At 36.0% G+C, this 26,377-nt stretch overlaps 1 protein-coding gene across 1 annotated transcript in view; it reads left to right on the top strand.

The window, feature by feature from the left end:
• Positions 1–10,501: 10,501 nt before the first annotated feature.
• Positions 10,502–26,377, top strand: part of LOC110098529 (DNA repair protein RAD51 homolog 2) — a 42,037-nt gene continuing 26,161 nt past the window's right edge. Inside the window, exons 1-6 of the mRNA XM_028694311.1 lie at positions 10,502–10,862; positions 11,018–11,131; positions 11,214–11,366; positions 25,040–25,143; positions 25,240–25,303; positions 25,543–25,598. Coding sequence (XP_028550144.1) covers positions 10,779–10,862; positions 11,018–11,131; positions 11,214–11,366; positions 25,040–25,143; positions 25,240–25,303; positions 25,543–25,598 — 575 coding nt within the window. The 5' untranslated portion in view covers positions 10,502–10,778. The remainder of the gene's footprint in view (positions 10,863–11,017; positions 11,132–11,213; positions 11,367–25,039; positions 25,144–25,239; positions 25,304–25,542; positions 25,599–26,377) is intronic.

Below are 26,377 nucleotides of genomic sequence, written 5' to 3'. Positions count from 1 at the left end.
AATAAAGAAGGATACGTTTACACCAAAATAAATAACAATTATTTACCTCTAGGCAAGCGACAAGACTCCAAGTCTATTAGAAGTTAAACTGACAAGATATGAGTCCAACAACTCGAAGGTCCTACAATAATCAAAATTTTAAAATAATAATGAAGATATTAATGTTTGAAAAAATATTTAGGTTTATTATTTTTGACTTATTGACATCTACGCAATGATATTACCCAAGCCTAATTAATATTGGTTAAAATCCCAAATAATTTGAATCTATTAATAAAAAGAAAAACATATAAAACATATAAATTTTAATAAGTTTAATTAATTAAAATTTAACTAAATTCAATCTACCAACACATATAAATAAAAGAAGGGAAAAACATACTTCTTGTAAATTTCTTGTTGATGTCGGCGTTTGATCAAAGGAGATGAAGGTTGAAAACTACCTTTGGTAGTGGAGGAATTATTCCGTGCAGAGTCCGGACGGTAAAGAATCGTCTGAATGTGAGTGTACACAGTATTTGTGCATACTGCATATAAAAAAATCAAATTACATACAAAATTATACTCAATGTACATACTGTATACACTCACATCTAAAAGATTTTTTAATGTCCCGACTCCGCATAGAATAATTTCTCATTTGATGGCTACAATAAAGAGAATCGAGAGGCTTGGTGGCTACTATTTAAGAGAAAGGAAAAAAGTTTGCTTTATATGGCCAGAGGAAGGAAGCAATGCAGGAGAATCCAACCAATTAGAAAAAGGATTGAGTAATCCTGACGATTGGAGGGAGAGATGGAAGGCGAGGGCTTTCTGCTTGCCTGCGTGCGAAGGGCGCAGTTTGCACGCTAGAAGGGGAGCAGGAGAGGTCGGCCATGAGAATATGCCTGGACCTGTTTACATGAAAACCTAGACCGAATGGTTCAGGTTATAACATTTCATCTTCATCAATTCTTCTTCACAACAGTATCTGTATGATAATTTCATCCTGTAGTAATCATTTTCAAGCTTCAATAAATATATTAGCCTTAAATAACCGAAAAAACACCTAATGCCAAGAACACGTCATTTCTTATAACAACAAATATACAAGCGAAGAACTCTAAAATATCTTCCTAAACAATAGAACAGAGAAAAAAGGGATGGCCATGGCCGATGGATGAAGAGCAATTAAGCTTCAGAGCAGTCCTCTGAGGTGTACCCACTGGTCCCCGGCGTCATCATCGTCGAGCTTGCTTCTGTTGTTTGCCGCTTCCTTCTTTGGTTGTTTGAAGAGCTGGGGATGATTGAACGAACTAAGCTTCCAAAGATCCTGGCCTTCACTTGGCCTCTCCTTGGTAGAGGGTTCCCTTTCTTCTCAAATCGCTGCTTTTGGTACTCCATTCCTTGAAGCAAATAGAGCTCAAAGCCTTTCTGCTGATGTTGAGACAGTGATGGTGCAGGCTTATTTATAATTGGATTTATAGAGTGTGAGTTACTCGTGTTTCTTGGACTGCAAGATTTCGGTAATAAGAGTTGGGAGGAGCTTTTGAAACGTTCAAAGGAAGCTAAAAAGCGATGGTAGTAGAATGGGTCAAAATTAGGCAAGCCATGTGAAGCCATTGATATTCTCTGCTTTCATTGATTAAAATGTTAAAAAAGGAGATGCTTTCACATTAATGATTTGAAAGGAGAATCTGAGAAAAAAATCAAGGAATTTAGTTTTTTTGGGGGGTCTAAGTGATATTCTTCTTGGTAACTGAAGTGAGATCAGAGGAACTTCAAAAGGATCGTGTTTAACGTGTAATTAAGCAAAAAATGTGATTATTAAATAGTTGAAAAAAGTCATTAATTTGATTTTATAGAGAGTAGTATCTTAATAAAAGGTGAGGAGGATGAGTAAACTCAATATGTAAACTCAATATGTGGCCATTGAACTAGTATCTCCAGGGACGGTTGTGATGCAATCCGGCTGTATCTTTTTCAGGCGGTTGAGACGTTTTCCATTGCTGTCATGTGCAAGTTGCAGTGATATGGAGAGCTGCCTATCATCATGAGTGGTCCCGTTTGGCTTATATGCACTGACAGTCCCCCTCAAATTAACTATTCGAGTTGGAAGAGTTAATTTGGTCTTAAGATGCTGAAATCGAGTAATGAGAAGGACTTTTGTAAAGATATCCGCAATTTGATCTTCAGTAGAGATATGATGAACATGTATGATTTGAGATTTGATACACTCACGAATATAGTGATGGTCGATCTCAATGTGTTTGATCCTTGCATGAAACACTGGATTATTGACAAGGGAGATTGCATAAATGTTATCACAGTATAGAGGAGTTGGAGCCGTAAGAATAAGCTTGAAATCTTGGAGTAATCGGCGCAACCAAACAATGTTTGTGGCAGCAATAGTAAGTGCTCGATATTATGATTCTATAGAAGAGCGCGCAATGGTAGATTATTTTTTCGCACTCCAAATAATAAGAGTAGATCTTAGAAAGACAAAATAGTCAATCGTAAACTTTCTATCTTGCTTGTCACTTGCCCAGCCGGCGTCACCATAAGCAGACAGGGTCATGTTGCCAAGTTGAATAGGTAGACCGAAGGAAATAGTTCCCTTGAGATATCTCAAGATCCTTTTGAACATCTGAAAATGGTGATTTAGGGTATGATGGATATGATGACAAAATTGATTAACAATGAAGGATATATCTGGTCTAGTTATATTTAGATATTACGAAGAGCTAGCAAGACTACGGAAGAGCTAGGGATTTGTGAATGGTAGCAAGGCAACCGGTGAGTTCTTTGGTTCATGAGCTATGGGAGTTTGGAGAGGATGGCAATTGCTCATTCTAGCTTTTTCAAGTAAAGCATTTGCATTGGAAGTTTGATGCAGGAAGATATCCGTGTCTGATCGCTGCACCTGTAAGCTGAGAAATGTATGAAGATTGCCAAGATTTTTTATAGAGAATTGTTGTTGAAGATCATGAAGTAAATTTGAAATAGCAACAATAACATTTCCCATAAATAAAATATCATCTACACAGATGACTTTGTAGATTGATGTAGTAGAGTTGGAGTAAAGGTGTAAGGAGGGATCAGCTCCACTAAAAGTAAAAAATCCCATTTGATTAAATAATCAGTGAATGTGAAAAACCATTGTCTGGGAGCTTGTTTGAGGCCATATATGGTAGCTTACAAATATAATAAGGATGGGTGGTATCTATGTATCCTTTTGGTTGTTTCATATACACCTCTTCTGATAGTTTTCCATGATGGAAGGAATTAGAGACGTTAGGTTGAGTTATATTCCAATGGTTGTGCACAGAAATAGTCAAGAAGACTCTAATAGTTTGAAACATGGCAACCAGAATGAACTTTTCTATTAAATCTAGACCATATTCTTGTTTTAGCCTTGAGCCACAAGAAGAGCCTTGTACCTGGCAATGGTACCATCTTCATTCAGTTTGGTTTGGAATAAAAAATTTGTTTCCAAGTATATTGTAATTGGAATGACGGGGCACAAGTGTCCAGGTTCCTTGTAATTGAAGAGCTTGAAATTCTTCATACACAACATTTCGCCACCGAGGAAGTTTTATAGAAGAGCTGTAACAAGTTGGATCATTTAAGGTATTAGTGACATGGAGGAGATTGAAGATGGTGGAAGGCTTTAGGGTACCAATTTAAAGGCGGGTAGTCATATCATGAGCCTTCATAATAGGTGGACGTGGTGTGGATGTGGAGGATGTGTTATTAGAGTAGGGAGTGTTAGGGACAGAAGTAATGGAATGAGAGTTATATGTTGAGGTTGACGATTTGGAGGGTAATGAGAGAGTAGATGAACTTGATTAAGCTGGTGGTGATGGTATTGACACAAGAGTAAAGGGTGGAGTATTTGGAGGAGAAGATTGCGATTATGTTATAGCTGATTAAGAAGCAGAGTGAAAGGGAAATGCACTTTCTTGAAATTGAACATGGATGGAAGTGACGACCATAGCAGTGAGAAGATTAAGGCATATATAGCCTTTGGAGGCGAGGGCATATCCTTGGAAAATGGATTACATTGATTTTGGAACAAGCTTATGAGATTTGTGAGGTGGAAGTAGAGGAAAGCATTGACATCCAAATACTTAGAAATTTGTAGTTTGGGGTTTCTTTGTAAAGCTGTTCATATGGTGAGACATTGTTGGTGATTGGAGATGGTAATATATTGATTAGATATACAACAATTAGAATAACATATACCCAAAAGTGATATGGTAAGTTAGCATCTAGAAGTAATATTCTTGTAGTCTCTATACTATGCCTTTGCTTGCGCTCTGCTAACTAATTTTGCTGTGGGGTGTAAGGATAGCTAAATTGTTATTGTATGCCATGAGCACGAAGAAAAGACTAAAAACAATTTATTTGTAAATTTAGTATCAAAATATGATATAAACATAATAATATGTTCATGAAATTATTTCTTAATCATAGATTTAAAGGTTCAAAATAAAGAAAAGTTTCATATTTTTGAAGCATTGGGTAAAGCCAAGTAAAACGAGAGAATTCATCAATGAATATGACATAATATATGAATCCATTAATTAAAGGTATTGGGGACGGAGCCCATACATCAGAGTGAACAATTTGAAGAGGTTTAGTTGCATAAGAACTAGACAGTGTAAAACTTTAATGATGAAATTTTGATTGAGAGCAAGAGTTACATAAACTAAAAACGGATTTAGTGTAGATGTAAGTATGCTTTGCTCAAAGTGTTGCTGAAGTAGTTGAGTTTGGATGGCCCAGATGCTTGCGCAAAAGTATGAGACTGTGCTGGATGGAGATGGGCTTGAGGTGTATTGTTGGTAAAGAAGGAAGTGGATATGGGATACAATCCATTACGACGGCGAGCTTGGAGGAGAGTGGAGTGATTCTTCAAATCATTGATTTAAAATCATTAAAATAAAAAAGAATGTTATAATTGCTATTAGTTGTGAGGTGCTTAATAGAAAGAAGATTATGTCTTAGCTTAGGAACAAAGTAGAGTGGATGGAGTAAGAACTTACGAGAAGTAGGTAAAATGCCCTGTCCAGTTGCTGCAATAAGTAAGCTCTGTCTGTTTCTAACAGTAATCTAATTTGTGCCATTGTAAGGTTGAGCTGAATGAATTTGAGTGACATCAGCAGTTAGATGGGATGAAGTACCCATGCCAAGATGCCAATCTACATTTTTTGAATTTGTAATAGCAAATAGAGCTGATGATGGTTGCGACTAAAAATTCAAATTGGTCTGATACCAACAGGTGGCTGCATAGTGACCATGACAAATACAAATCTAACATTCTATTGAGAATTTATTGTTCAAAATCCTCTGCCTGCATTTCTTCCTCCATGTGAATATGGTCTAGAGCGTGCAGAAGAATAAAACAATGCCTGCATTTCAAAATCCTCCGCCTGCATTTCTTCCTCCCTAGTTTTGTAGAAATCTATAGGGGATCATATTATTAACAAGCAGAGTTTCAGGCAATGCCTTAGCTGTCAAATTGATTTCCTTACTACATAGTAAGGAGGATAGATCATCTAAACTGATAGGTTGTAGCCTTGTGTGAATAGATGTTTTAAATGAATTATATGTAGCAGGAAGACCATTGAGTGTATATAAGATGATATCTTATGTATCTATACTACTACCAGCGGCATTGATAGAATCTATTTTAGATTTAATGAGAGAAAGATAATGATTCATTGTCATTTCCTTCACTATTAGATGATGAAGTTCGTTCTTGAGTTGAATAATTCGAGAACAATTTATGGATTGTAGCTATTTGTTGATAGTTAACCAGACCACATGAGTAGTCTCTATGTTGATGACATAGGGAAGAAGAAGAGGAGACATGACCGAATGCAATGTTGTTGTTAAGTTTCGATCAATTATTTTCCATAATGTATACTTAGGGTTCAGTGTGGGAGATTAATCTGAACTTAAGGTGTATTTTTGTAGAGGTAATGCAGTGCCATCAAGAAAACCTTAAAACCCATTTGCTTGAAAGACTTTAATGACTTGTACTCTTCCTGTAGGATGATTATCTGAGGATAAGTGATAATGAACAATATTTTTAATATTACTCATCAGAAACTTAAGAGAGGAGGGGATCTGAGTCTCTGTAAGGTGTCGTAGTTGGCACGAATAGCTGGGGAAGAGGTTGAAGACATGGTCGGGGAAGACATTCTAGGTGTTGTAGCTTAATGCATAGGATAAAAGAGAGAGAGTATGTGTGTGAGCCCTAAGGCAGTAACTATGATACCATCATAAATTTCTGTATAAAAATAAAAAATCTGGAAAAAAAATAACTTTAAACAGAGCAGAGCATTTCCACTTTATCTTGCTCATTGAAGTCATCTTAGCTATAATTTGTATCTACATTAAGTATCTTAATAAAAGGCGAGAAGGAGGATGAGTAAACTTAATATCTGGTCGTTGAAGTAGTATCGCCAGGGATGGTTCTGACGTAATATGGTAGTTTCGTCTACAGGTGGCTAAGATGTTTTCCATTGCTATCATGTGTAGGGTGCAGTGATATGAAGAGCTGCCTATCATCATGAGTGGTCCCATTTGGATTATATTCACTAACATATTCATTCATCATGTTTGTAATACTGTTGACGTTCAAATTATCTTAGCCTTTCAGCTAATCTGCTGGGGCTTGTTGGCATACTCAGAGTCTCCTTACTAACTTCCCAAAGTTAACTTTGGGGTTAAGCTCTCTTGGCACCTCACCTCAAGATGCTCCTATGTGACATTATCCTCCATGAAGTTGTCAAATTCCTCTCAACCAAAAATATACTACTCATGTTGCAAATCAAGAATTAAGATTGAGATTATGATTTTTTATGATATCAAAATATTATTGTTATAATTTTATTATTACTCCTAGCATGTATTCGATATTTCTATTTGTTTCTGTGTGTGCAAATATTTTAGAAAAATCATATACTACTCTAAAAGACTTCAAGAGAAGGTAAATTATAATTTTTTTTTGTAATAGTCTATATATCTCTATTTTTATTTCTTGAGTCTGAGAAAGTGTGATTATAGTTAAGTAACCGTGCACACACACATGGGGAGTGTGATATTTAAAAAAAAATTGATTGTATTATATGATATTTAATCTTACTATATGATTTGACATGTATTTTCCTCCAGAATGCAGTTAATCAAACAATGACTTGAATTTTTGAACTGTTTGTACTGTTCGATATTAAGTCGTACAAACGACTACTATAGTATGAAATTAGGTTTACACCAGATCATACATAATGAACACATTCATTTTTGAAATGTTTGTATAATATAGTATCAAGTTATATAGAAGACTGATAGAGTACGAAATTAGGTTCGTATCAGATCGTACAAAACACACACATTCATGTTTGAACTGCTCATATAAAAGGGAGAAAGAAAAGGGTGGAGTTTGAGAGGGCGAAAATCGTTGGAGGGGTTTCAAAGGAGTGTGGATGGGATTTTACATGGTTGCTCTGACAAGCTTGCACCTTAGTACCATCGAATTCAATGTTCTTCTCGAGAGAAGTTTTGGGAAAAAGAAAATCTATTTGGTGTCAAAGGACCCTGCTAGTCTGCCACACCGGTGAAGGTGAAAGAGATTCTTGGTTCTATGTTATCTCTTGGAGGGAGAAAAATGAGTCAAGGTTCTCTACTTGTGAAAGAAGTTTTGGTCATCTACCGTACAGGATTGGTGGAAAGATTTTGTAAGGGTTTATCCATCTTGCTGTGGGGGCAAAATGAGAGACACTAAAAGGTTTTTGTGCAATACTCGAAGGGTGCCTCCGGGGAGTGGACGTAGATTAGGTCATTAATATTAATACTAGTTTAATGCCAAGCTTGAGCCTCATCTATCGAGTCCGGCACTGCTTCTTTGTCTCTCATGAAGCTTTCTCTGTCTGAACTTGTCGAGCCTCTTGAGCCGCACGGACCATGCATTCCATGCCCGACGGCCTTGAAAGCTCCGTCGTTCTCCGCCGAACCTCACTAGCTAGTCCCACGCCTTCAGCCCGAGCCCGGGCCTCAAGCATATGCCTGCGCTTCAAGCCCACGTCCTACACCTCAAGCTCGCGCCCACGCCTTGCACACATGTGGTCTGACTCCAACCATATCCTGTACGTATCCACACGTGCACCGAGCCCTGCGCCTTCATCTGCGCTTCACTCTTCACAATCCCATGCAATGCACTGCCGCGTCCAACCAGTAACTTGTGTGTCCTTCACCAGTGCCCTGTGCTCCTATGCGACCTCCTCGTGCACTATGCGACCTCGCACTTCCAAGCGCCCCGCACTCCCGGCACTGCTCCTCAAGAACAGGCCGACTCAACCTCAAATATGCAAACCAATCTTTAATCAAGAATAATAATCTTGAATATGTCGTGGTCCGCCTATCACTTGTGGACAACCTGCCTTGCCTTCGGCCAAGCCTTGCACACGCAATCTCCATCGTGTCCTATTTCACTTCTTCGAACCTTCCTCCACGAGGATATCACCTCAACTGGGCTTCAAGAACTACTTTGGCTCTGCTCTTCTTGCATTCGATAGCTCCAGTCCGCCGGCAAGCCAAGGTTGATCGCAATAAACACAAGCCCACATCCACGACTCAATTCCTGCCTCCGATTGGTTCGAGCTTGACGTTCGGCTTCCGTTCGTTCAACCCCGAGAAAGCCTACAACCGTAAGCAAGAACCCCAGGCCTCCAAGAAGCCTATGCTCCGTTCCACGAATATTAGCCTCTTTCTCCACTTGAAATAGCTGTATGGAATGGACCTCCTGCCTCTTCCGCCGTCAGTGCGAGACCTCTCAGCTCGGATCTTTCTTGAGAAGAAATAATTCTACTGATAATAGTGAAACTGAACTCCTGGTTCAGCAAAAGAACAACTCCCATCACAAGAACTCAGTTCTTGGAAGATTACATTGCATTTCCTTTCAAGCACATCTGGCCTATCGCGGCACCAAGCCATTTCCGCGACCGCTCGGCTGCTGCAGACTCCAAGCGGACGACATGCTTGGCTGGCGCTTGCTTAGCAATTGCGCGTCCGAGCTCCCTGAGTGCGTTCGGCCTGAGCTTCGTGACCCCGCTTCCCTTTTGCAGCACCAGTCTGCTATTCCTCCCGATCAACAAACCCACACACACTGCTCCGGACCACCGCACCCACCAGCGCTACCTCGCGCTCACCCTCGGCTGCCGAAGTCACCTCCGGCTCCTTCGACTCGTCCAAACGCCTGTGCAAAAGGCAAAGCCGGCACCGCCCTCTTCAGATCCGAATCAGTTTCTTTAGACAGAAACCTACTCTCCTCCACCTCGAGATCGCCTCTAATACCAGATGTTAAAACTTACTTTAGAGAGGAGGGAGAGAGCGAAGGGAAGAATGAAGTGGCAAAACCAGAAATTCTTTATTGCTTGATCATAACTATTACAACTCATAAAGCCTCTATTTATAGGCACAAAAATAATATAACAAACTACACAACTACCTACAAACATAAAAACAGAGCAATGAATAACATCAACTCGTAAGCCAACTAATAAACTAGTTTACACTCTAGAACTTACTGCAGTTTTGTAATGCTAATTAGTACAACTCAATTACTGCAGTTTTGCGAATTAACGTTGGGAAGGAATGCTTTGGTAATTTTGTCGTTTACGCATCGGATAATTATATGATAAACTGCATTACAAAGTTTATTATTTGTCCATTGGAAAGATTTTTTATTTTTATTTTTTTTTTGATTTTTTTTATCTATGATGAGACATTTAAAAATTGAGGTGGGCGTTACCTACATACAGCACAATTATTGTGTATTTACATATTTAACATCTAAAATTTAATATTTTTTGAAATAACATTGTCGTGTTTCAATCACATAACAAAATATATATTTTACTTTAGAAAAGTTAAAATTAGTAATATTTTTATGTAATTTAAGAATTTGAATTTTATAGAAAAATAAGTATAAAAAATTTGAATTTAGACATATAAATATATAAAAATTATGTGATATGCATTTAATTACTACAAAATCAAACCAGGAGATTAGTTTGCAATCCACCTTCAACTCTAAAATCAACACTCATGACTTTGCACATTTGTCAACACCTAAACTTTTGCTTTAAAAGAACTATGCTAGAGCATAGCATCCACTTTTCTCCAAATAAGAGAAAATAATTAGAGTAAGAATTAAATATAATTTGCATTACTAGTTTAACAAGAAGGGCATACCATCTTAAGGTAATTATCCCCTTCATATAAGACAATAATAATAGAATAAAAAATTGGGAAATTTACATACATACCACTTTATAACATCCTATTTACATATCTAACACCCTAAACTTTAATATTACATGCATATCACCATATATTATTTTAATATCAAATATATCACTTACATTTTTTTCCTACCACTCATATATTTCATTTCTACCACTCATATTTGATATGAAAATGAACTATGGGTGGTATGTATGTAATATAAAAGTTTTAAGTGTTAAATCTATAAATAGAATAATATAAGATGGTATGTATGTAAATCTCGCAAAATTTATGCAATATATTATGCAAAATAGTTATTCATCAACCATATTATATTAACATAACAAACTACACAACCCAAGCCATGGCGGGAAGAAATTGTTTTGCTTTTGTAGTTCTTTTATATTTTTGTTAGTGGAATCGAATTCCCAACTCTAATCCAGCATTCACATCTTTTGGGAACGCTTGGGCCTCGACTGGAGTGGCAAGCTCCGCAGAGGTAGATGGCAAACAAACTTGTAGCACATATGGGTCTCGCTCAATCCATCGCTAATCGTTTGGCGGCACGCAACATCCGAACTGCAAAGGTATAAACGGATATCGTCAATTCTTCTCATTCCACTCTACAATCAATTTTGATTTCGAAACTTTTTAACTTTTGCTCTTCTTCTCCATCGAAGCACTTATTACACGCATTAGGTTTTTTGTTTTAAATCTCTTCTATTCTGCTAGTGGCTCGCAGGATGCTCTCTCATTACCCGAATTCGACCTAATGACTCTTCTTGGAGTTGATATGAAGGATGTCAAGGAAGCTGTGGCGCGCATCAGCGAGGTCGCGTGTCCTCCCTATCAAACTGTGAGAAAAGTCCCTTTGAATGTTTTCTTTCTATTATCCGAAACAGATAGGGTTTACGCTGAGCAGGTTTCTCTGGTTTCAGGCGCTTTCGCTTCTGGAAGAGCGGCTGATGAATGATACATCTGGTGGTCGTCTTCCTACGTCTCTGACGGGTCTTGATGATGCTTTGGGCGGAGGTATCCCATTTGGTGTTCTCACAGAATTGGTTGGTCCCTCAGGGATTGGCAAAAGTCAGGTAAAATTCTTTCTAAGATGAGTTTAGTGCGGTATTCTAGAAGGGATATAAGTTTTTATTTTAAAAATTTCTTCTTCTTTTTTCTTCCAGTATTCAATGTGCAATTTCATTCCTAGGAATGAGAGAATATAGAAAAAAGGCAGTTTCAAACTGAAGTAGTGGATCGAATTTAAAAAAAAGAACTTGGTTTGAAATATAGAATCCAAATTTGTCAAGATATGTATCATTGAACTGGTAAAATGAAGCAGCGAGTTACTTAAAAATCTCATGCCATCAAAACAAAACCGGGAGGCTTTGTTGAAAAATCAGAGTAGGCTTTATTTTAAAAGGGATAGAAATGTTAAATTATGCTGTGTCATTTCCCTAGGGATTGATCCCTATTCATAGAGAAAAATCTATTAAGATTTACAACTCATAACCAGCTATCGACAATTTTATTAGCTAGCAACAACTCATGTCTCATTAGCAACTACTCATTACTTGTTCGCAATTTACATAAATTAACCATCTCATTATTTATAATTTAAGAAATAATACAACTGCCAAATTTTTTATTCTTTATTATGTCCCTACATGGAGCTCTAATGATGGATTCCAATCTTGTTCTTTGAGTGATATAAGTTGAGTTTTCGGAAGAGATTTTATGAGAGCATTCACTAGTTTATCCTTAGATAAAATATGAGCAACTTAAAGTGCATCTTTTTGGACTTGGTCATGAATGAAGTGGAAATCAATGACAACATATTTCATGTGAGAGTTAAAACTAAGTTAGAGCACAAGTTAGCGGCTCCATTGTTGTTACAATAGAAGACTGGGTATTGTGGAATATGAATTCCAAGTTTGGTCAAGATAGAGCATAAACAGTTGATTTCGGTAGCAATAGTTGAGGCAAATCTATACTTTACATTTGTTAATGATTGAGTAATAGTGCATTGCTTTTTGAAACATCATGAGATAGATTAGTGACTCAAATATGTACTAGTAGATGAATAATCCTTTTTATTGCCTACATAGTGGACATTCGAGAAAGCATGTAAATATAATGGAGAATCATGATATAGAAGAACATTATGATCTGACGTACCACATAGAAAACAAAGAAGATACTTGACAAGTGCCTTAATAATCAGTGGTAGGTCAATGCATGATTATAAACAATTTATTGACAACAAAATTTATGTAAAGTTATGCATGTGAATAATGCAATATGTGAATAATGTGATAGGTATTGCTCATTATCACAGATCCTTCTATAGTTGGTTATATCTATGAGAGCAATGCTAGGGAGTATTTGGGTAGGGTGAATAGTGAGTGGCGTGAGGATTTGATTAGAGTTTGTCATTTTAGTTTGAGCTAGAAGGTCCATGATGTATCATCATCAAGAGTTATGAATAACATGCGTGTGCTGGATGTTTACCTCATTGGGGAAGTAGTGGAGATGACCAGGATCATTTAAAGAGTATCACTGAGTAAGAAGGTCACAAGTAATCGAACAAGGGTATCACCTATTATAATAATATTGTTAACATATGTAAGACGATATATATAGTTGATGCCATAGCTGAGGAAAATAGTCATGTGTCATCATCGGAGTTCCTACATCTAATGTTAAATAGGAATCGATGGAGTTGGTGGCACCAAGCAGTTGAGGTTTTTTTGAGGTTATATATAGGTTTATGAAGTTTGCAAAGATGATATGCACAATCAATATCAACAAAACTTGGTGGTTGTGCCATATGAACATCTTCATAGAGATGTTGTTATTGGACAAAATTAGAGACATCTTATTGTTGTCGACACCACGCATGATTGACAAGGATGCTTTGAACAAGGCATTGTATAGTGGTGGGTTTGACAACAGGGTTAAAAGCATCATTGTAGTCAACACATGGCTATTGGTGGAAGCTTTTGGTTATGAGGCAAGCCTTGAATTTGTTAGTAAAATAACTAGTGATGATTAGTTTGAAAAATACATTTGCAGCTAAAAATATTTTGAATATGATCATATAGAATCAACTCCCATTTTCCGTTCCAAACATGGGTATAACGACATTTAAGATGCCTAAAAGCTTGGGTTATAGTCATGGGTTTAAGATTTGGTCTGGAGTGTTGGGCATAGAGTTTTAACTTATGGATAGATTTGCATAAATTATTTTTGGCTTGAGTAGTCATTTTGTGGGTATTGAGTAGTCGGTTATGGTTGGGAGTGACTAGTGCGGTATATTGGAGAGGGGTGATGGGGGTATAACTTGAGGGTAGAGGAAGAGGTTACATGCTGGATGGCATTGTACATGGCAATGTCAACATATTATTCGATGGAATAGTGATGATTTGTGGAGCTCATTTGAAGATAGTGATGGTTTGAGGATGATATTAGCGATGATGACAAGTGTAAAATTGAAACATAAACTCAAGGAAGCCGACATGATGAGGACATAGATTTTTGAAGATGAGCGATCAAGCCATAAATAAACATTCTGAGTGATTGAGTATCAGACATAAGGTTTGGAATGAGAATCAAGTTTATGTGTGGAATATTGTTGAAGCCAATGATAACATAATCATCCAAAGACCTTAAGTTTCAAATAATCGGGAGAGCTACCAGAAAGCTTTTCTTAAGGAGTAGAAAGATTTAGAATGAATGTGGGCATACAGTTGTTGTGATAAAAAAATGGAGAAGGCATGAAATTGGAAAATTAAGTAAAGTACGGGAGAGAAGAAGGAAGCTAGTTTCAACAATGTGATGATGTTTTCTTTCTAAATTACCATTGTGTTCTAGCATTCAGGGCAATGTGATGAGATGAGAGATGCTTTTTGTAGAGAGGTATTAAGAAAGATCAAGGTATTCACCGCCATTATGGCATTATCAAAGTAAATATGATAGTTTTGCATTTAAAATAGCTTTTAACCATGGCTAATTTGCTAATGATGACAAGTACTTCAATTTTTCAATGAAGATGCATCATGTTTGATCTCACGTGGGATATCACAGGAGAAATCCATGCATAAAAATATGAGTTCAAGAGGTTTAGAAGAAGCAAGTGGGGAAGTAGAGAATAATATTTTGTGACTTTTATTACATTGTAAAACATTACAAAGAAAACAAAATGAAAAGAAAAAATCTAAATCTAAATTATAATTAGAGACCATGTGCTTAAAAATGGGAAATATATGGTGATGTATTCCAAGACATCAGTTGGAAAAAGTGGTATTAACACGAAAGAAAACAACAACGGAGAAGACATGTTACTTGATATGGCCACTCAAATATTCATCTTTCATTTGGCCCCTTAAAAGGGTTGCCCTCATGTTTAGCTCCCTTACAATGAAAGAAGTGGTTAAAAATTCAATTGTAACATTATTGGTTGTGCAAAATGTGAAACTGAACTAAGTTTCTTTTCAATATTTGGCTCACAAAGGACTTTAATAAGAGCAATGATAGCATGAGCAGTAAGAAAGGTGGAGCCATTATAGGTAATGACATGCTCCCCCACCCATCGCTAATGAAAACATCACCAAATCCAGTGTAGGTGGAATGTCGAAGGAGATTGTTCAAGTCATTAGTGACATGCATGTGAAGCCCCATTGTCAAGGAGCCATGAAGGAGAGATATTGCTAGTATCAACGTGGGTCTAAGGTTCTCAGGAAGTAGAGGAGCCAAGTGATGAAGCATTTAGTAGATTCACTTTAAAACAAAGCAAAATGGAGATTGCTTTGCATGGTGTCTTTGTATACCACATACTTTACAATAACCAAGCTAAGTGTGGGAAACAGGACGATTGCCTCAAAATTGTTGTTGTTCTTTGTTTAAGTAGTTATTGGAGCCTAGAGTTAAATTGTGGCGCCCAATTTGAGTCTGATTGGTATAAGTGGGCGATGAATGTCACCCTGTTATGAGTAGGAGTTGATGTAGTTGTTGCAGTATATTCTATAATTCCATGATGAAGAGTCGCCTTTGTGAGGGTGATGGTTGGAGCTATGGGGTGGAGTTGTTTATGAGTGAAGATAGAGACTAGATGGTGTCTTTTATAGATTGAGGATGATAGGAAAGTTGCTCGATAGCAATATTGAAGGTTATTGGATAATTAATTTGAGGAAGGCTAAGCGATAAGGCGAAGATAAAGAGAGAGAGAAGGTGATCTTAGTGAGATGAAAGAAAGGAAGGTTAAGGAGGGTAGCTCTGAAATCATTTAGAAGAAATATAATTGAGAAAATATTTTATGTTATTTCCATTGGGATTAATCCCTACTTATTGAGAAATCTATATATATTTAGTGATTTATAATACACGAATAGCTAGCAAAAACTTATGACTAGCTAGCAATAACTCATAACTAATTAGAAATTGCTCATTAAAAATCAACAACAACTCATGACTAACTAGCAATTTATATATAATGACCGTTTAATAATTTACAAAATAAGAAATAAAATAATTGTCAAAATTTCCTAAAATATTTATTATTATTTGTGTTATGGAAAGCCTTGAAGCTTTCCTATTGCACGATTTAGTTATGTTGGGTGATTTGAAAGAGTTGTAATGACCTAAAACACCTATATGCTGTTCCTACATTGAAAATGGCAATTGCTATTCATTTGCCGAACATGTCGGCTCAGATTGTTATAAGTTTCAAACTCAAGTAGGTTTTGTTAGAGTTAGTTGAGATTTATTCATTATGGTTATTTAAGCAAAGAAACATATTGTCTTATAAGTTCACTGCCTTGGTGGCATGCACTACCACTGGATCTTGATTGTATCCTACTATTGTTCGTTAAGTAGAAGTTCAGTACAACAAGTTATTCCACTACGTGGGGTCGGTGATAGGAAATACTTGTAGATCTCAAGTATTTTCAATCAATCTTCGGAAAAACAGCAAGAATAGTGACTGGACTGCTGTCAACAACAGGAAATCACATAAAAACTGCTGTTTACAGCAGTAAGACAACAGATTTTAAGAGGAAAACTGAAAGAAAACTCAAAGCGAAACTTGTATTCCACTAGATAATGAATAAAATAGCAAGATACAATTGATCCTCTATTCGAGAGGAGGATCGATCTCTCCCAAATCTCTAGATGCCACTAGTGCCCAAAGAAAACATAAATCTAAGAGATATCAAATTTCAGTCAAATTCAAGATGATCAAACCCTAGGAAAATCAACTATTTAATGCATACAAATCAAAAGGAAATCCCTAAACAGTCCCTACATTCAAATGTCCCCCTCAAAACCTTAAAAAATGCTTCCTAAAAAGCTCTCCTTGAGCGGACGGCCCACCCGATCTTCGCAGGAGGCGGGATCCCGCGATTTAGCGAACATGCCGGTCTCGTGCGGACGGGCTGGACCGGTCCAGTGGACCGGTCTAACAATACTCCCCTCCCAAAAATTCACCTTGTCCTCAAGGTGGAAATATGCTCGTGTTCCACCCTTGAGGTGACTGAAAAACCTCACTGTATTGCTGAACCAAGGGCTGCATGGAAAGAGAAACATCCCCTCTCTCCTCCATCCTGATCACATTCAGCTTGTGTAGTCCCACCAGATAGTCTTCCCCCACCTCTTGCATATCCCTGACCATGGTCTTAAGTGATGTCATGGCTTTGGATAGCCCTGCATCTCCCCTTATAACCACCTTTCTCCCATCCACCATTAATTCCATCGTGAGTGCTCCCCAATTGTCCTTGATTTCCCCCAAGGTTTGCAACCACATCATCCCCAGGATGACATAAGTACTTCCTAACTCTAGTGGGAAAAAGTCCTCCTTTACTTGAATCCCCTGGATGGTCAACAACACTCCTTTACAGATTCCCTGGCCTTTCTCCACCTTCCCTGTACCCATCATCATCCCATAACAACCGGTGTCCACCAATTTTACTCCCAGTTGGTTGGCGACCTGAGTGGAAATGAAATTGTGGGTAGCCCCACTATCAATTAGCACCACCACCTCACGGCCAGCTATCTCTCCTTTCACTTTTATAGTATGACTCAGAATGAATCCCACTACAGAATTCAGAGAGATTTCTGCCACATCCAGATGCAACTTCTCCTCCTCTCCAGTTCTGCTCCCACCTCCCTCTTTGTCTTCCTCGTCTTCATAGTCAAGGAGAACTTGAAGAGTTCGGTCCTTGCACCTATGCCCTGGCATGTACTTCTCATCACATCTGAAGCTCAACCCCTTTGTCCTCTTATCCTGCATCTCCTTTTCTGTCAGCCTCTTGAAATTTTCCCCACTCCCTCCTACTGGCTTCTCCCGGGTGTCTCATTACTGTTGCCTGATGCAGGCCTCTTGGGTGCTAGAAGAGTGGTCGTCGTCTTGTAAGAGCCTCCTGAGCCGTTTCCTCGAGCTCCTCTTTCTGCTTTCTTCTGATCTTCTACCAACTGCGCCATCTCCATAGACTTTCCAGTACCCTGACTACTGTTCGGATATCTGGTTTTAGCCCCTTCATGAAGTTCCCTTCTAAGTCTGACTCTGAAATGTGATCCAATCCGCTAGCCAAGTACTCAAACCGATCCCGATAATCTACCACAGTCCCTTCTTGAGTCAAGGCAAAGAATTGCTCATAGAAGTCTTCTTCTCCGTCGATTCGGAAACGCTCTAATAAGCAATCCTTGAACTCTCTCCAGCTCCGGATGGGCTCCCTTCTGTCACGCCACTGATACCATGCCAAAGCTTTCCCTTCTAGACACAGACTCGCCGCTATCAATTTTTCATCCTCTGTCAACCCGTTGACAGCGAAGTACCGCTCAACTTTGTAGATCCAGCCATGGCCGTCTTCGCCCTCAAAGACGGGCATTTTCAGCTTCCTCACCCGTGGGTCTCCTCCGTTTCCCCGGTACCCTCCATAACCTCCCATTCCTCGAAGGGGAAGAGTTCCCCAAGTGTCCCGATCATCCCTCCGACAATTATATTCGAATCCCTCTTCATACTCACCTCTTCTTCCTTCGAAATCATCACCTCGACGCTGAATTCCTTCAAATTCAGCGCCTCGACGATGATGTTCCTCTCTTCTTCCTTCAAAAACAGCCCCTCGACGCTAAATCCTTTCGAATTCAGCATCTCGGCGATGAATTTCTTCCCTCCTTCTGACCAAATCAGCCTTCCGTTGGTCGTATCCCCTACTCATCTCCTCTCTAGAAAGCGGTTCTAGAGGGGGCATGTCGTTTTCCTCCTCCAGGATCTCCACCTCCGAATTTCTCCTCCCCCTCAAGTGGTTCGGATTTCCTCCCATGCCATGGCCGTCGGTAGTCTCCCTTACTTCCGATGTCGCCGGATTGGTCTTCATTCCAAGTAGTTTCTTCATCATTTCCTCCATCGCGGTGAACTTCCCTCCAACCTTTCATTGTTGGAGGTGATTTGATTTTGAATGTTGCAGAATATTTCCTCCAAATCGGCTTTCAATTGGCCGACTTCGCTTTCCAAGACGTCAACCTTCTTTCCGGACATCTTTCTTCCCAACGGATCTCAAAAATATCACTTCCGGAAGCCAAAAGCTCGCTGAAAAATTAGGATTTCAGCCGCCTACGGCCCCAAAAACGACGCTCTGATATCAATTTGATAGGAAATACTTGTAGATCTCAAGTATTTTCTATCAATCTTCGGAAAAATAGCGAGAACAGTGACTGTATTGCTGTCCACAGCAGGAAATCACATAAAAACTGCTGTTTATAGCAGTAAGACAGCAGATTTTAAGAGGAAAACTGAAAGAAAACTCAAAGCGAGACTTGTATTCCACTAGACAATGAATAAAATAGCAAGATACAATTGATCCTCTATTTGAGAAGAGGATCGATCTCTCCCAAATCTCTAGACGCCGCTAGAAACCAAAGAAAATCTAATTCTAAGAGATATCAAATTTTAGCCAAATTCAAGATGATCAAACCCTATGAAAATCAACTATTTAATGCATACAAATCAAAAGGAAATTCCTAAACAGTTCCTGCATTCAAATTTCCCTCTCAAAACCCTCAAAAATGCTTCCTAAAAAGCTCTCCTTGAGCAGACGGCTCGCCCGATCTCCGTAGGAGGCAGAGATCCCGCGATTTAGCAAATATGCCGGTCCCGTGCGGACCGGCTGGACCGGTCTAACAGTCGGCTACATGTATCTTTTTTCTCCATTGTGTCCTGTTATTGATAGAAAAGGTCATTCTAATATTTTCTAACCAAGTCTTTTTAGGTTTATCTCTATCTTTTTTAACATAGGCTAAATATAATACATCTACTCTTTTAATTAGGTTATCAAAAGGCCAAAGTTTTATGTGACCAAACCATTTAAGGTAACTCTCTCTAATTTTATACTCCAATCTTTTCACGTATATGTTCATTTCACATTCTATCTCTAGGAGTAATGTAGTAGCCCGTATTTTGAGTGAAATAAATAAATTATTTCAGGAGTCAATAAGTCAAATTTGAAAAACCATCTTCGCTATAAGATAGATATTATTGTGCTTTAATTACACTAAATTTTTCATCTTTTTTGGGCACTGGTGAAAATCCTTAATAAATTGACACTTGTCGGTGCAAAGTTGGGATTTTGAGACCAACTGGTGTTCGTTTTGCAAACTGTTTTCATCAGAAAAAGTAAAATGTTGTATTTTATGGATATTTTTTAATAATTTTTGAAGCTCCAAAAAAATTTATATGAATTTTATATTAAAAATTGATTAAATGATATAATTATATTAATATTATATTATTATTTATTTACAAATATCCTAAGCCACTTTCTAAATTTTTTAAATTCTTTAAAAATTGGCTAACAGAGAACATGTTTAAGGAAATAAGAGAGAAAATGGAAAGTTAGATTTGGAGGCCGTAGAGTAATTTTTGTCCGTCGATTCTATTGCGAGATTTGCTTGTCTCGTTATAGGAAACTTTTATCATATTTCTGATTTCAATAATTTTGTTTTTTTGATACTTTTCAAATCAAATTTATGTTTCCGTTTTTTAAAAAATGAGTATAATTTTGTATTGGTAAAACATTCACAGTGTAACTTTATATATATAATAGAGATTGAGATTATGAACGTTTTGAGTATTTATTTGAGATTTTTTTTAGGTGATTTTGAAAAGCAAAGATTTTTTCTTATTTAATAATTTATTTTGACATCTAAATATAGTGCTTTAGTTCAATTCAAACTTTGAATGTTGTTCTATATGATATCATCTGATAATTTGGTTAATTTTTGAAAATGTAAAATTTTGCTTGGTGGGGTTTTCTGTTGCCTACCATTATGATATTTTTGCACTTTCTGAATTTAGCTCAATTATGCTTTATTTATTGCAATGTATTGATTATGAATGTGAATATGTCGCTATTACTATTATATTACTATAATAATAATATGTGTGTGTAAAAGACAAATAAAAATTGATTGACTCGTTGGTTGGAGACTAATTGATCTGTTTAGGATGGTGGGCTGATGAACTTTCCTTTAAATATTGTGGTTTGGTGTTATTCTCTTATGAATCATGTGATATTGTTTAGGAGTTATAAGGAGTTATTATTATCTCAACGGGCAAAGAGTGACGACTCTGTTTACTAAGCTAATGGTTACTGACTATCGATTACTGATTATTGAAAATATCGTGATAGACAGAATTTCTTGTTTAGTGTGACTACTGAATGCATGATATTGATGCACTATTCATATTACTATATAGATTTATTATGACTGCACATTTATTGTTACTGCTTTATTTTATTGCTCCTACCACTAGACTATTTCTGTTACTGATATAAACATCGATATTGTTTGATATTACTAATGCACCGTACTAATACTAAGCACGTGACATACTAAGCACGTAATATATTGATTTGATAATGATATATAATACATGGATACTATGAGTACACTCTTGCATTTATAGAATTTGATAGTCATATTGATCTTTTGGTTTTATCGTTTTATACAATATTTTTACTGATTGATAATACTGGTACGACGATTACTTTAGTGATTTGACACTCATACTAGTTTACTGGCTTTTATAACATACTGTTTTACTGCTTTACAGACTTTACTGCTAATGTATGTGAGTTTTGTTGTTTATGCACTGATTCAATGATCATATGAATGCTATTGTTATGATTTGATTGCTGATATGCATATTACTCATTTGCCTTGCATTATGTTCAATTGTAGGATTTGGTTACTTGTTGGGTTCTTGAGCTCATTATATATAGTTAAATGATTTCAGGTAAGGACAAGAGAGTATAAGTGAGAGACTGACCAGGAACATTCTAGTTTAAGTTCTTGTTATTTTAACAATTCTTTTATACTCATGATTGATTAGTTATGATATGATTGTATAGATTTTGAGTAGTGTATATGATTAAGAAATGAATAAAGATGTATATTTTGGTGTTTTGATTTATAGTTTTATTTATGTTGTTATTTATATTAATAAAAAAAATTAGGTAGCTCTGATTGTGTAAATCAAAAGATAAAAGAATAATTATTCTAAATTATATTCTAGGGCATCACAAGTAAAGCCACTAATTCACCCAAGCATCCTCATTTCTACAACACTTAAATTAGTTGTATGCTTGTCTTTTAATGGTCAACATTCTGCGCCATAAAACGTTGCAGGTCTCACCACCATCTTATAGAATTTTTCCTGAAGTTTGAGGTTTCCTTTTCTATTACCCAACAGGCCCGATGCATTCCTCCACTTCAACCATCAAACTTGAGTTTTATTAATAATAATCCATTTCTTTTTTAAAACTCTCCATACCACTTTTCTTGGAATTTTATCATAAGCTTTTTCTAAATCAATAAATATCATATTTTGATCCTCCGTATTCTCCCTATACATCTCCATGAAACCCCTCAATAAATGTATAGTTTCCATATTAGATCTACCTAGCAAGAATCCAAATTGATTCTGAGAAACATTAGTATCACGACGTAACCTATACTTAATAACTCTCTCTTAAAGTTTTAAAGTTTGACACATTAACTAAATTCCTCTATAATTCATACTATTGTGCATCACCTTTATTCTTAAAAATATGAATCAATACACTCCACTCATCTGACATCTTTTTAATCTTCAAAATAATATTGAAAAGCTTCGTTGGTCAAGAAAATTTTTGATCTCCTAAGCATTTCCACACCTCTATTGAAATATCATCAAGTCCAACAACTTTTTCATTCTTCATTTTTCTTTAAAGTTTTTCTAACTTTAGTTTTATTAATACGTCGCTAAAAATAAAAATATTTATTTTCATTTATGATGCTAAGGTTGTTAAAGTCGATCATATTCTCACAATCTTCATTAAAAAACTTATCAAAGTATCTCATTTATCTTTTTTAAATATCCTCTTATAATAAAAGTATTTTTCGATCTTTATCCTTAATACATTTCATTTGAACTAAATTCTTACTTATATTTTTTTGTTTGACTAACTTATACATACATCATTCACCCTCTTTAAAATTTAATATATTATATAAATCATTAAAAATTAAATTATTGGCCGATATATATATATATATATATATATATTAAAACTTTCATAAACCCTAAACTAAAGCCTCTAACAAGTCACGTCTTCATGCACCCTCAAGTCGCAATAACTTTCTCTCAATAACCTCAACCTCTTGCCCACCGTTTTTGCTGTAGTCACCACGATCATAGCCACCGTCGAGAATCACTTGAAAGCTGCACACCACCACCATCACCTCTAAAAATTTTGGAGTATTATTCACATCTTTATGTTGAAGATAAATATATATGAAAGAAAAAGATGATTGAAATAAATGAAGAAGAAACAAATTGAGAGGCATTGAACTCCATAGGATGAGACATGGGAGATATCAATTTGTTATGACAACGACTCAAATAAAGGCCCCTCATTGATGACATTGCAGATGATTTCTGAGTTGTTGTCAATTATGTCAGCTTTTTTTAGGAATTGAATGTGGATGAGTACGGAACTAAGAAAGAAGGAATTTGGAGTTGAACTTAATGATATAGGATACTTTTACGTGATTCTAATATTTCATGTTGTTTTATTCTTGTAATATTTGGATTTCAATTCTGTTTCACATAATCTGTCACTTATCACTTTATGTCTTGTGCAATTTATGTGTCATATGTATGCTAATTTGTTACTTCATAGTTCAAAAAAAAGTTAATATGTTATTATTTAACATATTATTTGAGTGTTATATAAAAAATCACTTTTAAAATTTATTTTCAATTTACACAATTTTTGAATTTTGAGGCTTAACGCATCAGAACGCCTTGAGGCTTACGTCTCGCTTTTCGAAAGAAAAACGCTGCAATACCCGATTACGCAATTTTAAACCTTGCTACATAGTATTAGCTTCCTCATGTACAATAATAATCTAATGATGTACAATCATAATCTAATGATTTTGAATCTTATTTTAAAAATATTTTTGTTAGTATTATTTAAATGCCCCATCTAATCCTAGGACAATATTTTATTTTATTTTTCATATTCCACCCTCTCATCTTAAAATTTAAAATTAATAAGCGATGCTGGGTGCATAAATTTTCTCTCGGAATAACTTTACAATATTTACAATTTAAATAATTTATTTTTTTATAAGAAAATAATCAATATGAGTTTTACTATATCCATTCTTATAGATGGTCTTATCTTTTCTTAAATAAGGCGTTAGTAATTATAAAATCATAAGCTAGAGAAAAATATAATATAATCTTACCACCTTCATTAATCACTCCAAACTCATAACTACCATGAATACTTTTTAAAATCTTCCACCTCTTTATCAACATGTACATTTAGTTCTCCTCCAATAAAAACACTTTGTTCAAGAGATATCTTTTGTATTAATTCTTTTAAGTTATTCTAAAAGTTTAATTTTGAACATATATCCAAACTTGCTTAAGTAGTAGAAGCACTTATGATATTAATAATTTTAGCATCAACAATAATCTTAAAATTATAATTCTATCTTTAATTCTATTTATTTCTTTCACATGATCATTCAAACTCTTATTTATAATTACACATACTTCATTTATAGTACAACTCTTACTTGAATACCATCGTTTAAACCCTAAACTATCAATCTCATTAGACTTCTTTCCAACTCATTTAGTTTTCTGCATGCATAAAATATTTATCTTTCTATGAATCATAATATATATTAATTCCATTAATTTGACTATAAGAAAACCTATATTCCAAGTTCATATCATAATTCTATTTTTCATGAATCACAATGTATTAAATGATTTTTGTCATTATTATTCAACAAGTTTTACGCTGGTTGTCGACCATCTAATGCAACCCTCCACTTTTTTCATCCAGGACTTGAAACCTGATAACGTTAGTGTTGTCAAGCAGAAGTTTAGTGTTAAGCCAAATTTAGGAAAGTAGGAATAAGAGGGTGATCTTTACTTGAGAAATAAAGGATCTGTTTGTGCAATATGGTGGTGTTTCTTCAGGTCCTAAAGGCCACAAAGATTTCTGATTCTTTTCTATAGTTTCTCCTTTAGCCAGTGCTCATAAATTTGCTCCAGCTATCTAGCATGTGCTCTTATGGTTAATAAAAATTAGGTTAAAGTTGAGGAATATCAATTATTTTTCTGAGCGTATTAATCTTTTATTTATTGCTCCATGCATGAATATTTTGATTTGGATAAAATCTTGATGCTTCATTGTTGGAATTGCAGTTTTGTTTAAAACTCTCACTATTAGCAGCTTTGCCTGCCAGTTATGGAGGTCTAGATGGTCGTGTGATATATATTGATACCGAGTCAAAATTTAGTTCACGCAGGTAGTGTAATCCCCTCAAACCCACTCTCTACATTCTTGAGACGATCTGTTCGTGGTGATTTTTTACATATTTTCTTGTTGTAATTGTTTCTGACAGGATGATAGAGATTGGAAGGAATAGTTTTCCTAAGATATTTCATTCTGAAGGGATGGCACAGGAGGTTTACTAGAAGCATGATATTACCTTCAATGTTTCTTTTCATGCATGATAAACTTATATTCCTACATGGATTCTCCTAGAATGTTGTTATTTTTTTTTCATGCAATAGCTATCAGTCTATCATTATAAATATGTTAAAAATGAAATTCAGGAGCTGACTCATCATAAAAGTTCATTCTACTGGGCATGCTGCTCAATCAACATTCTTAGTGTACTTAACTCTTGTATTTTGTGATGCAGATGGCTGGAAGAATAATAGTTCTGCGCCAAACATCATTATCAGAAATTACTGAGAGGTGATGGCATTAGAATCTATATTTTGTCAGTGTTGATATATTGAAGATTACAATACTGCTTGCTTTTATTGTTCATTTTCCTGCTGTATGTTGGTGATTTGGAGCTTTGAGGTGGGTTTCTTTTTAATCTTGTTTAATGACTTTGTACATGAGAGAAATATAGCATTGATAGTATTTTCTCAAAGGAAAATTTCTCAGTGGTACAACAACAACAACATCAAGCCTTTATTCCACTACGTGGGGTCGGCTACATGAATCCTTTTTCTCCATTGTGTCCTATTAAAAGTCAAATTCTCGTTTAAATCTAATAAAGAAAGGTCATTCCTAATATTTTCTAACCAAGTCTTTTTAGGTCTACCCCTACCTTTCTTAACACAAGTCAAATCTAATACCTCTACTCTCCTAATCGGGTCATCGGAAGGCCGCCTTTTTATGTGACCAAACCATCTAAGGCGACTCTCTCTAACCTTATCTTCTATTGGAGCTACTCCAACCTTTTCACGTATATGCTCACACTTTTGATTTGGAATTAGTTGAACAAGAATCTTGCTGTATGCGGCATTTGATGTCTACCACTATTTTATTAGTTTTGGGGCTTTTTTTATTTTATTTTTACCTAGTTTTTTTTTACAATGCTGTAGAAAATGGACCGGGTATCGAACCAATAAAAGCAGAGGTTAAAGGTTCAATAGTTCGACCGGAGTGGAATCGTATGATGTAATTAATATTTAAATCATTTAAATAAAAACCAAATGATATAATTAAAACAAAATGATATA

Source organism: Dendrobium catenatum, unplaced genomic scaffold (assembly GCF_001605985.2).
Source record: "Dendrobium catenatum unplaced genomic scaffold, ASM160598v2 fragScaff_scaffold_452, whole genome shotgun sequence".
Lineage (NCBI taxonomy): Eukaryota > Viridiplantae > Streptophyta > Magnoliopsida > Asparagales > Orchidaceae > Dendrobium > Dendrobium catenatum.
Note: the sequence above shows the minus strand (reverse complement) of the source record. Positions and strands in the feature narration are given on the sequence as shown.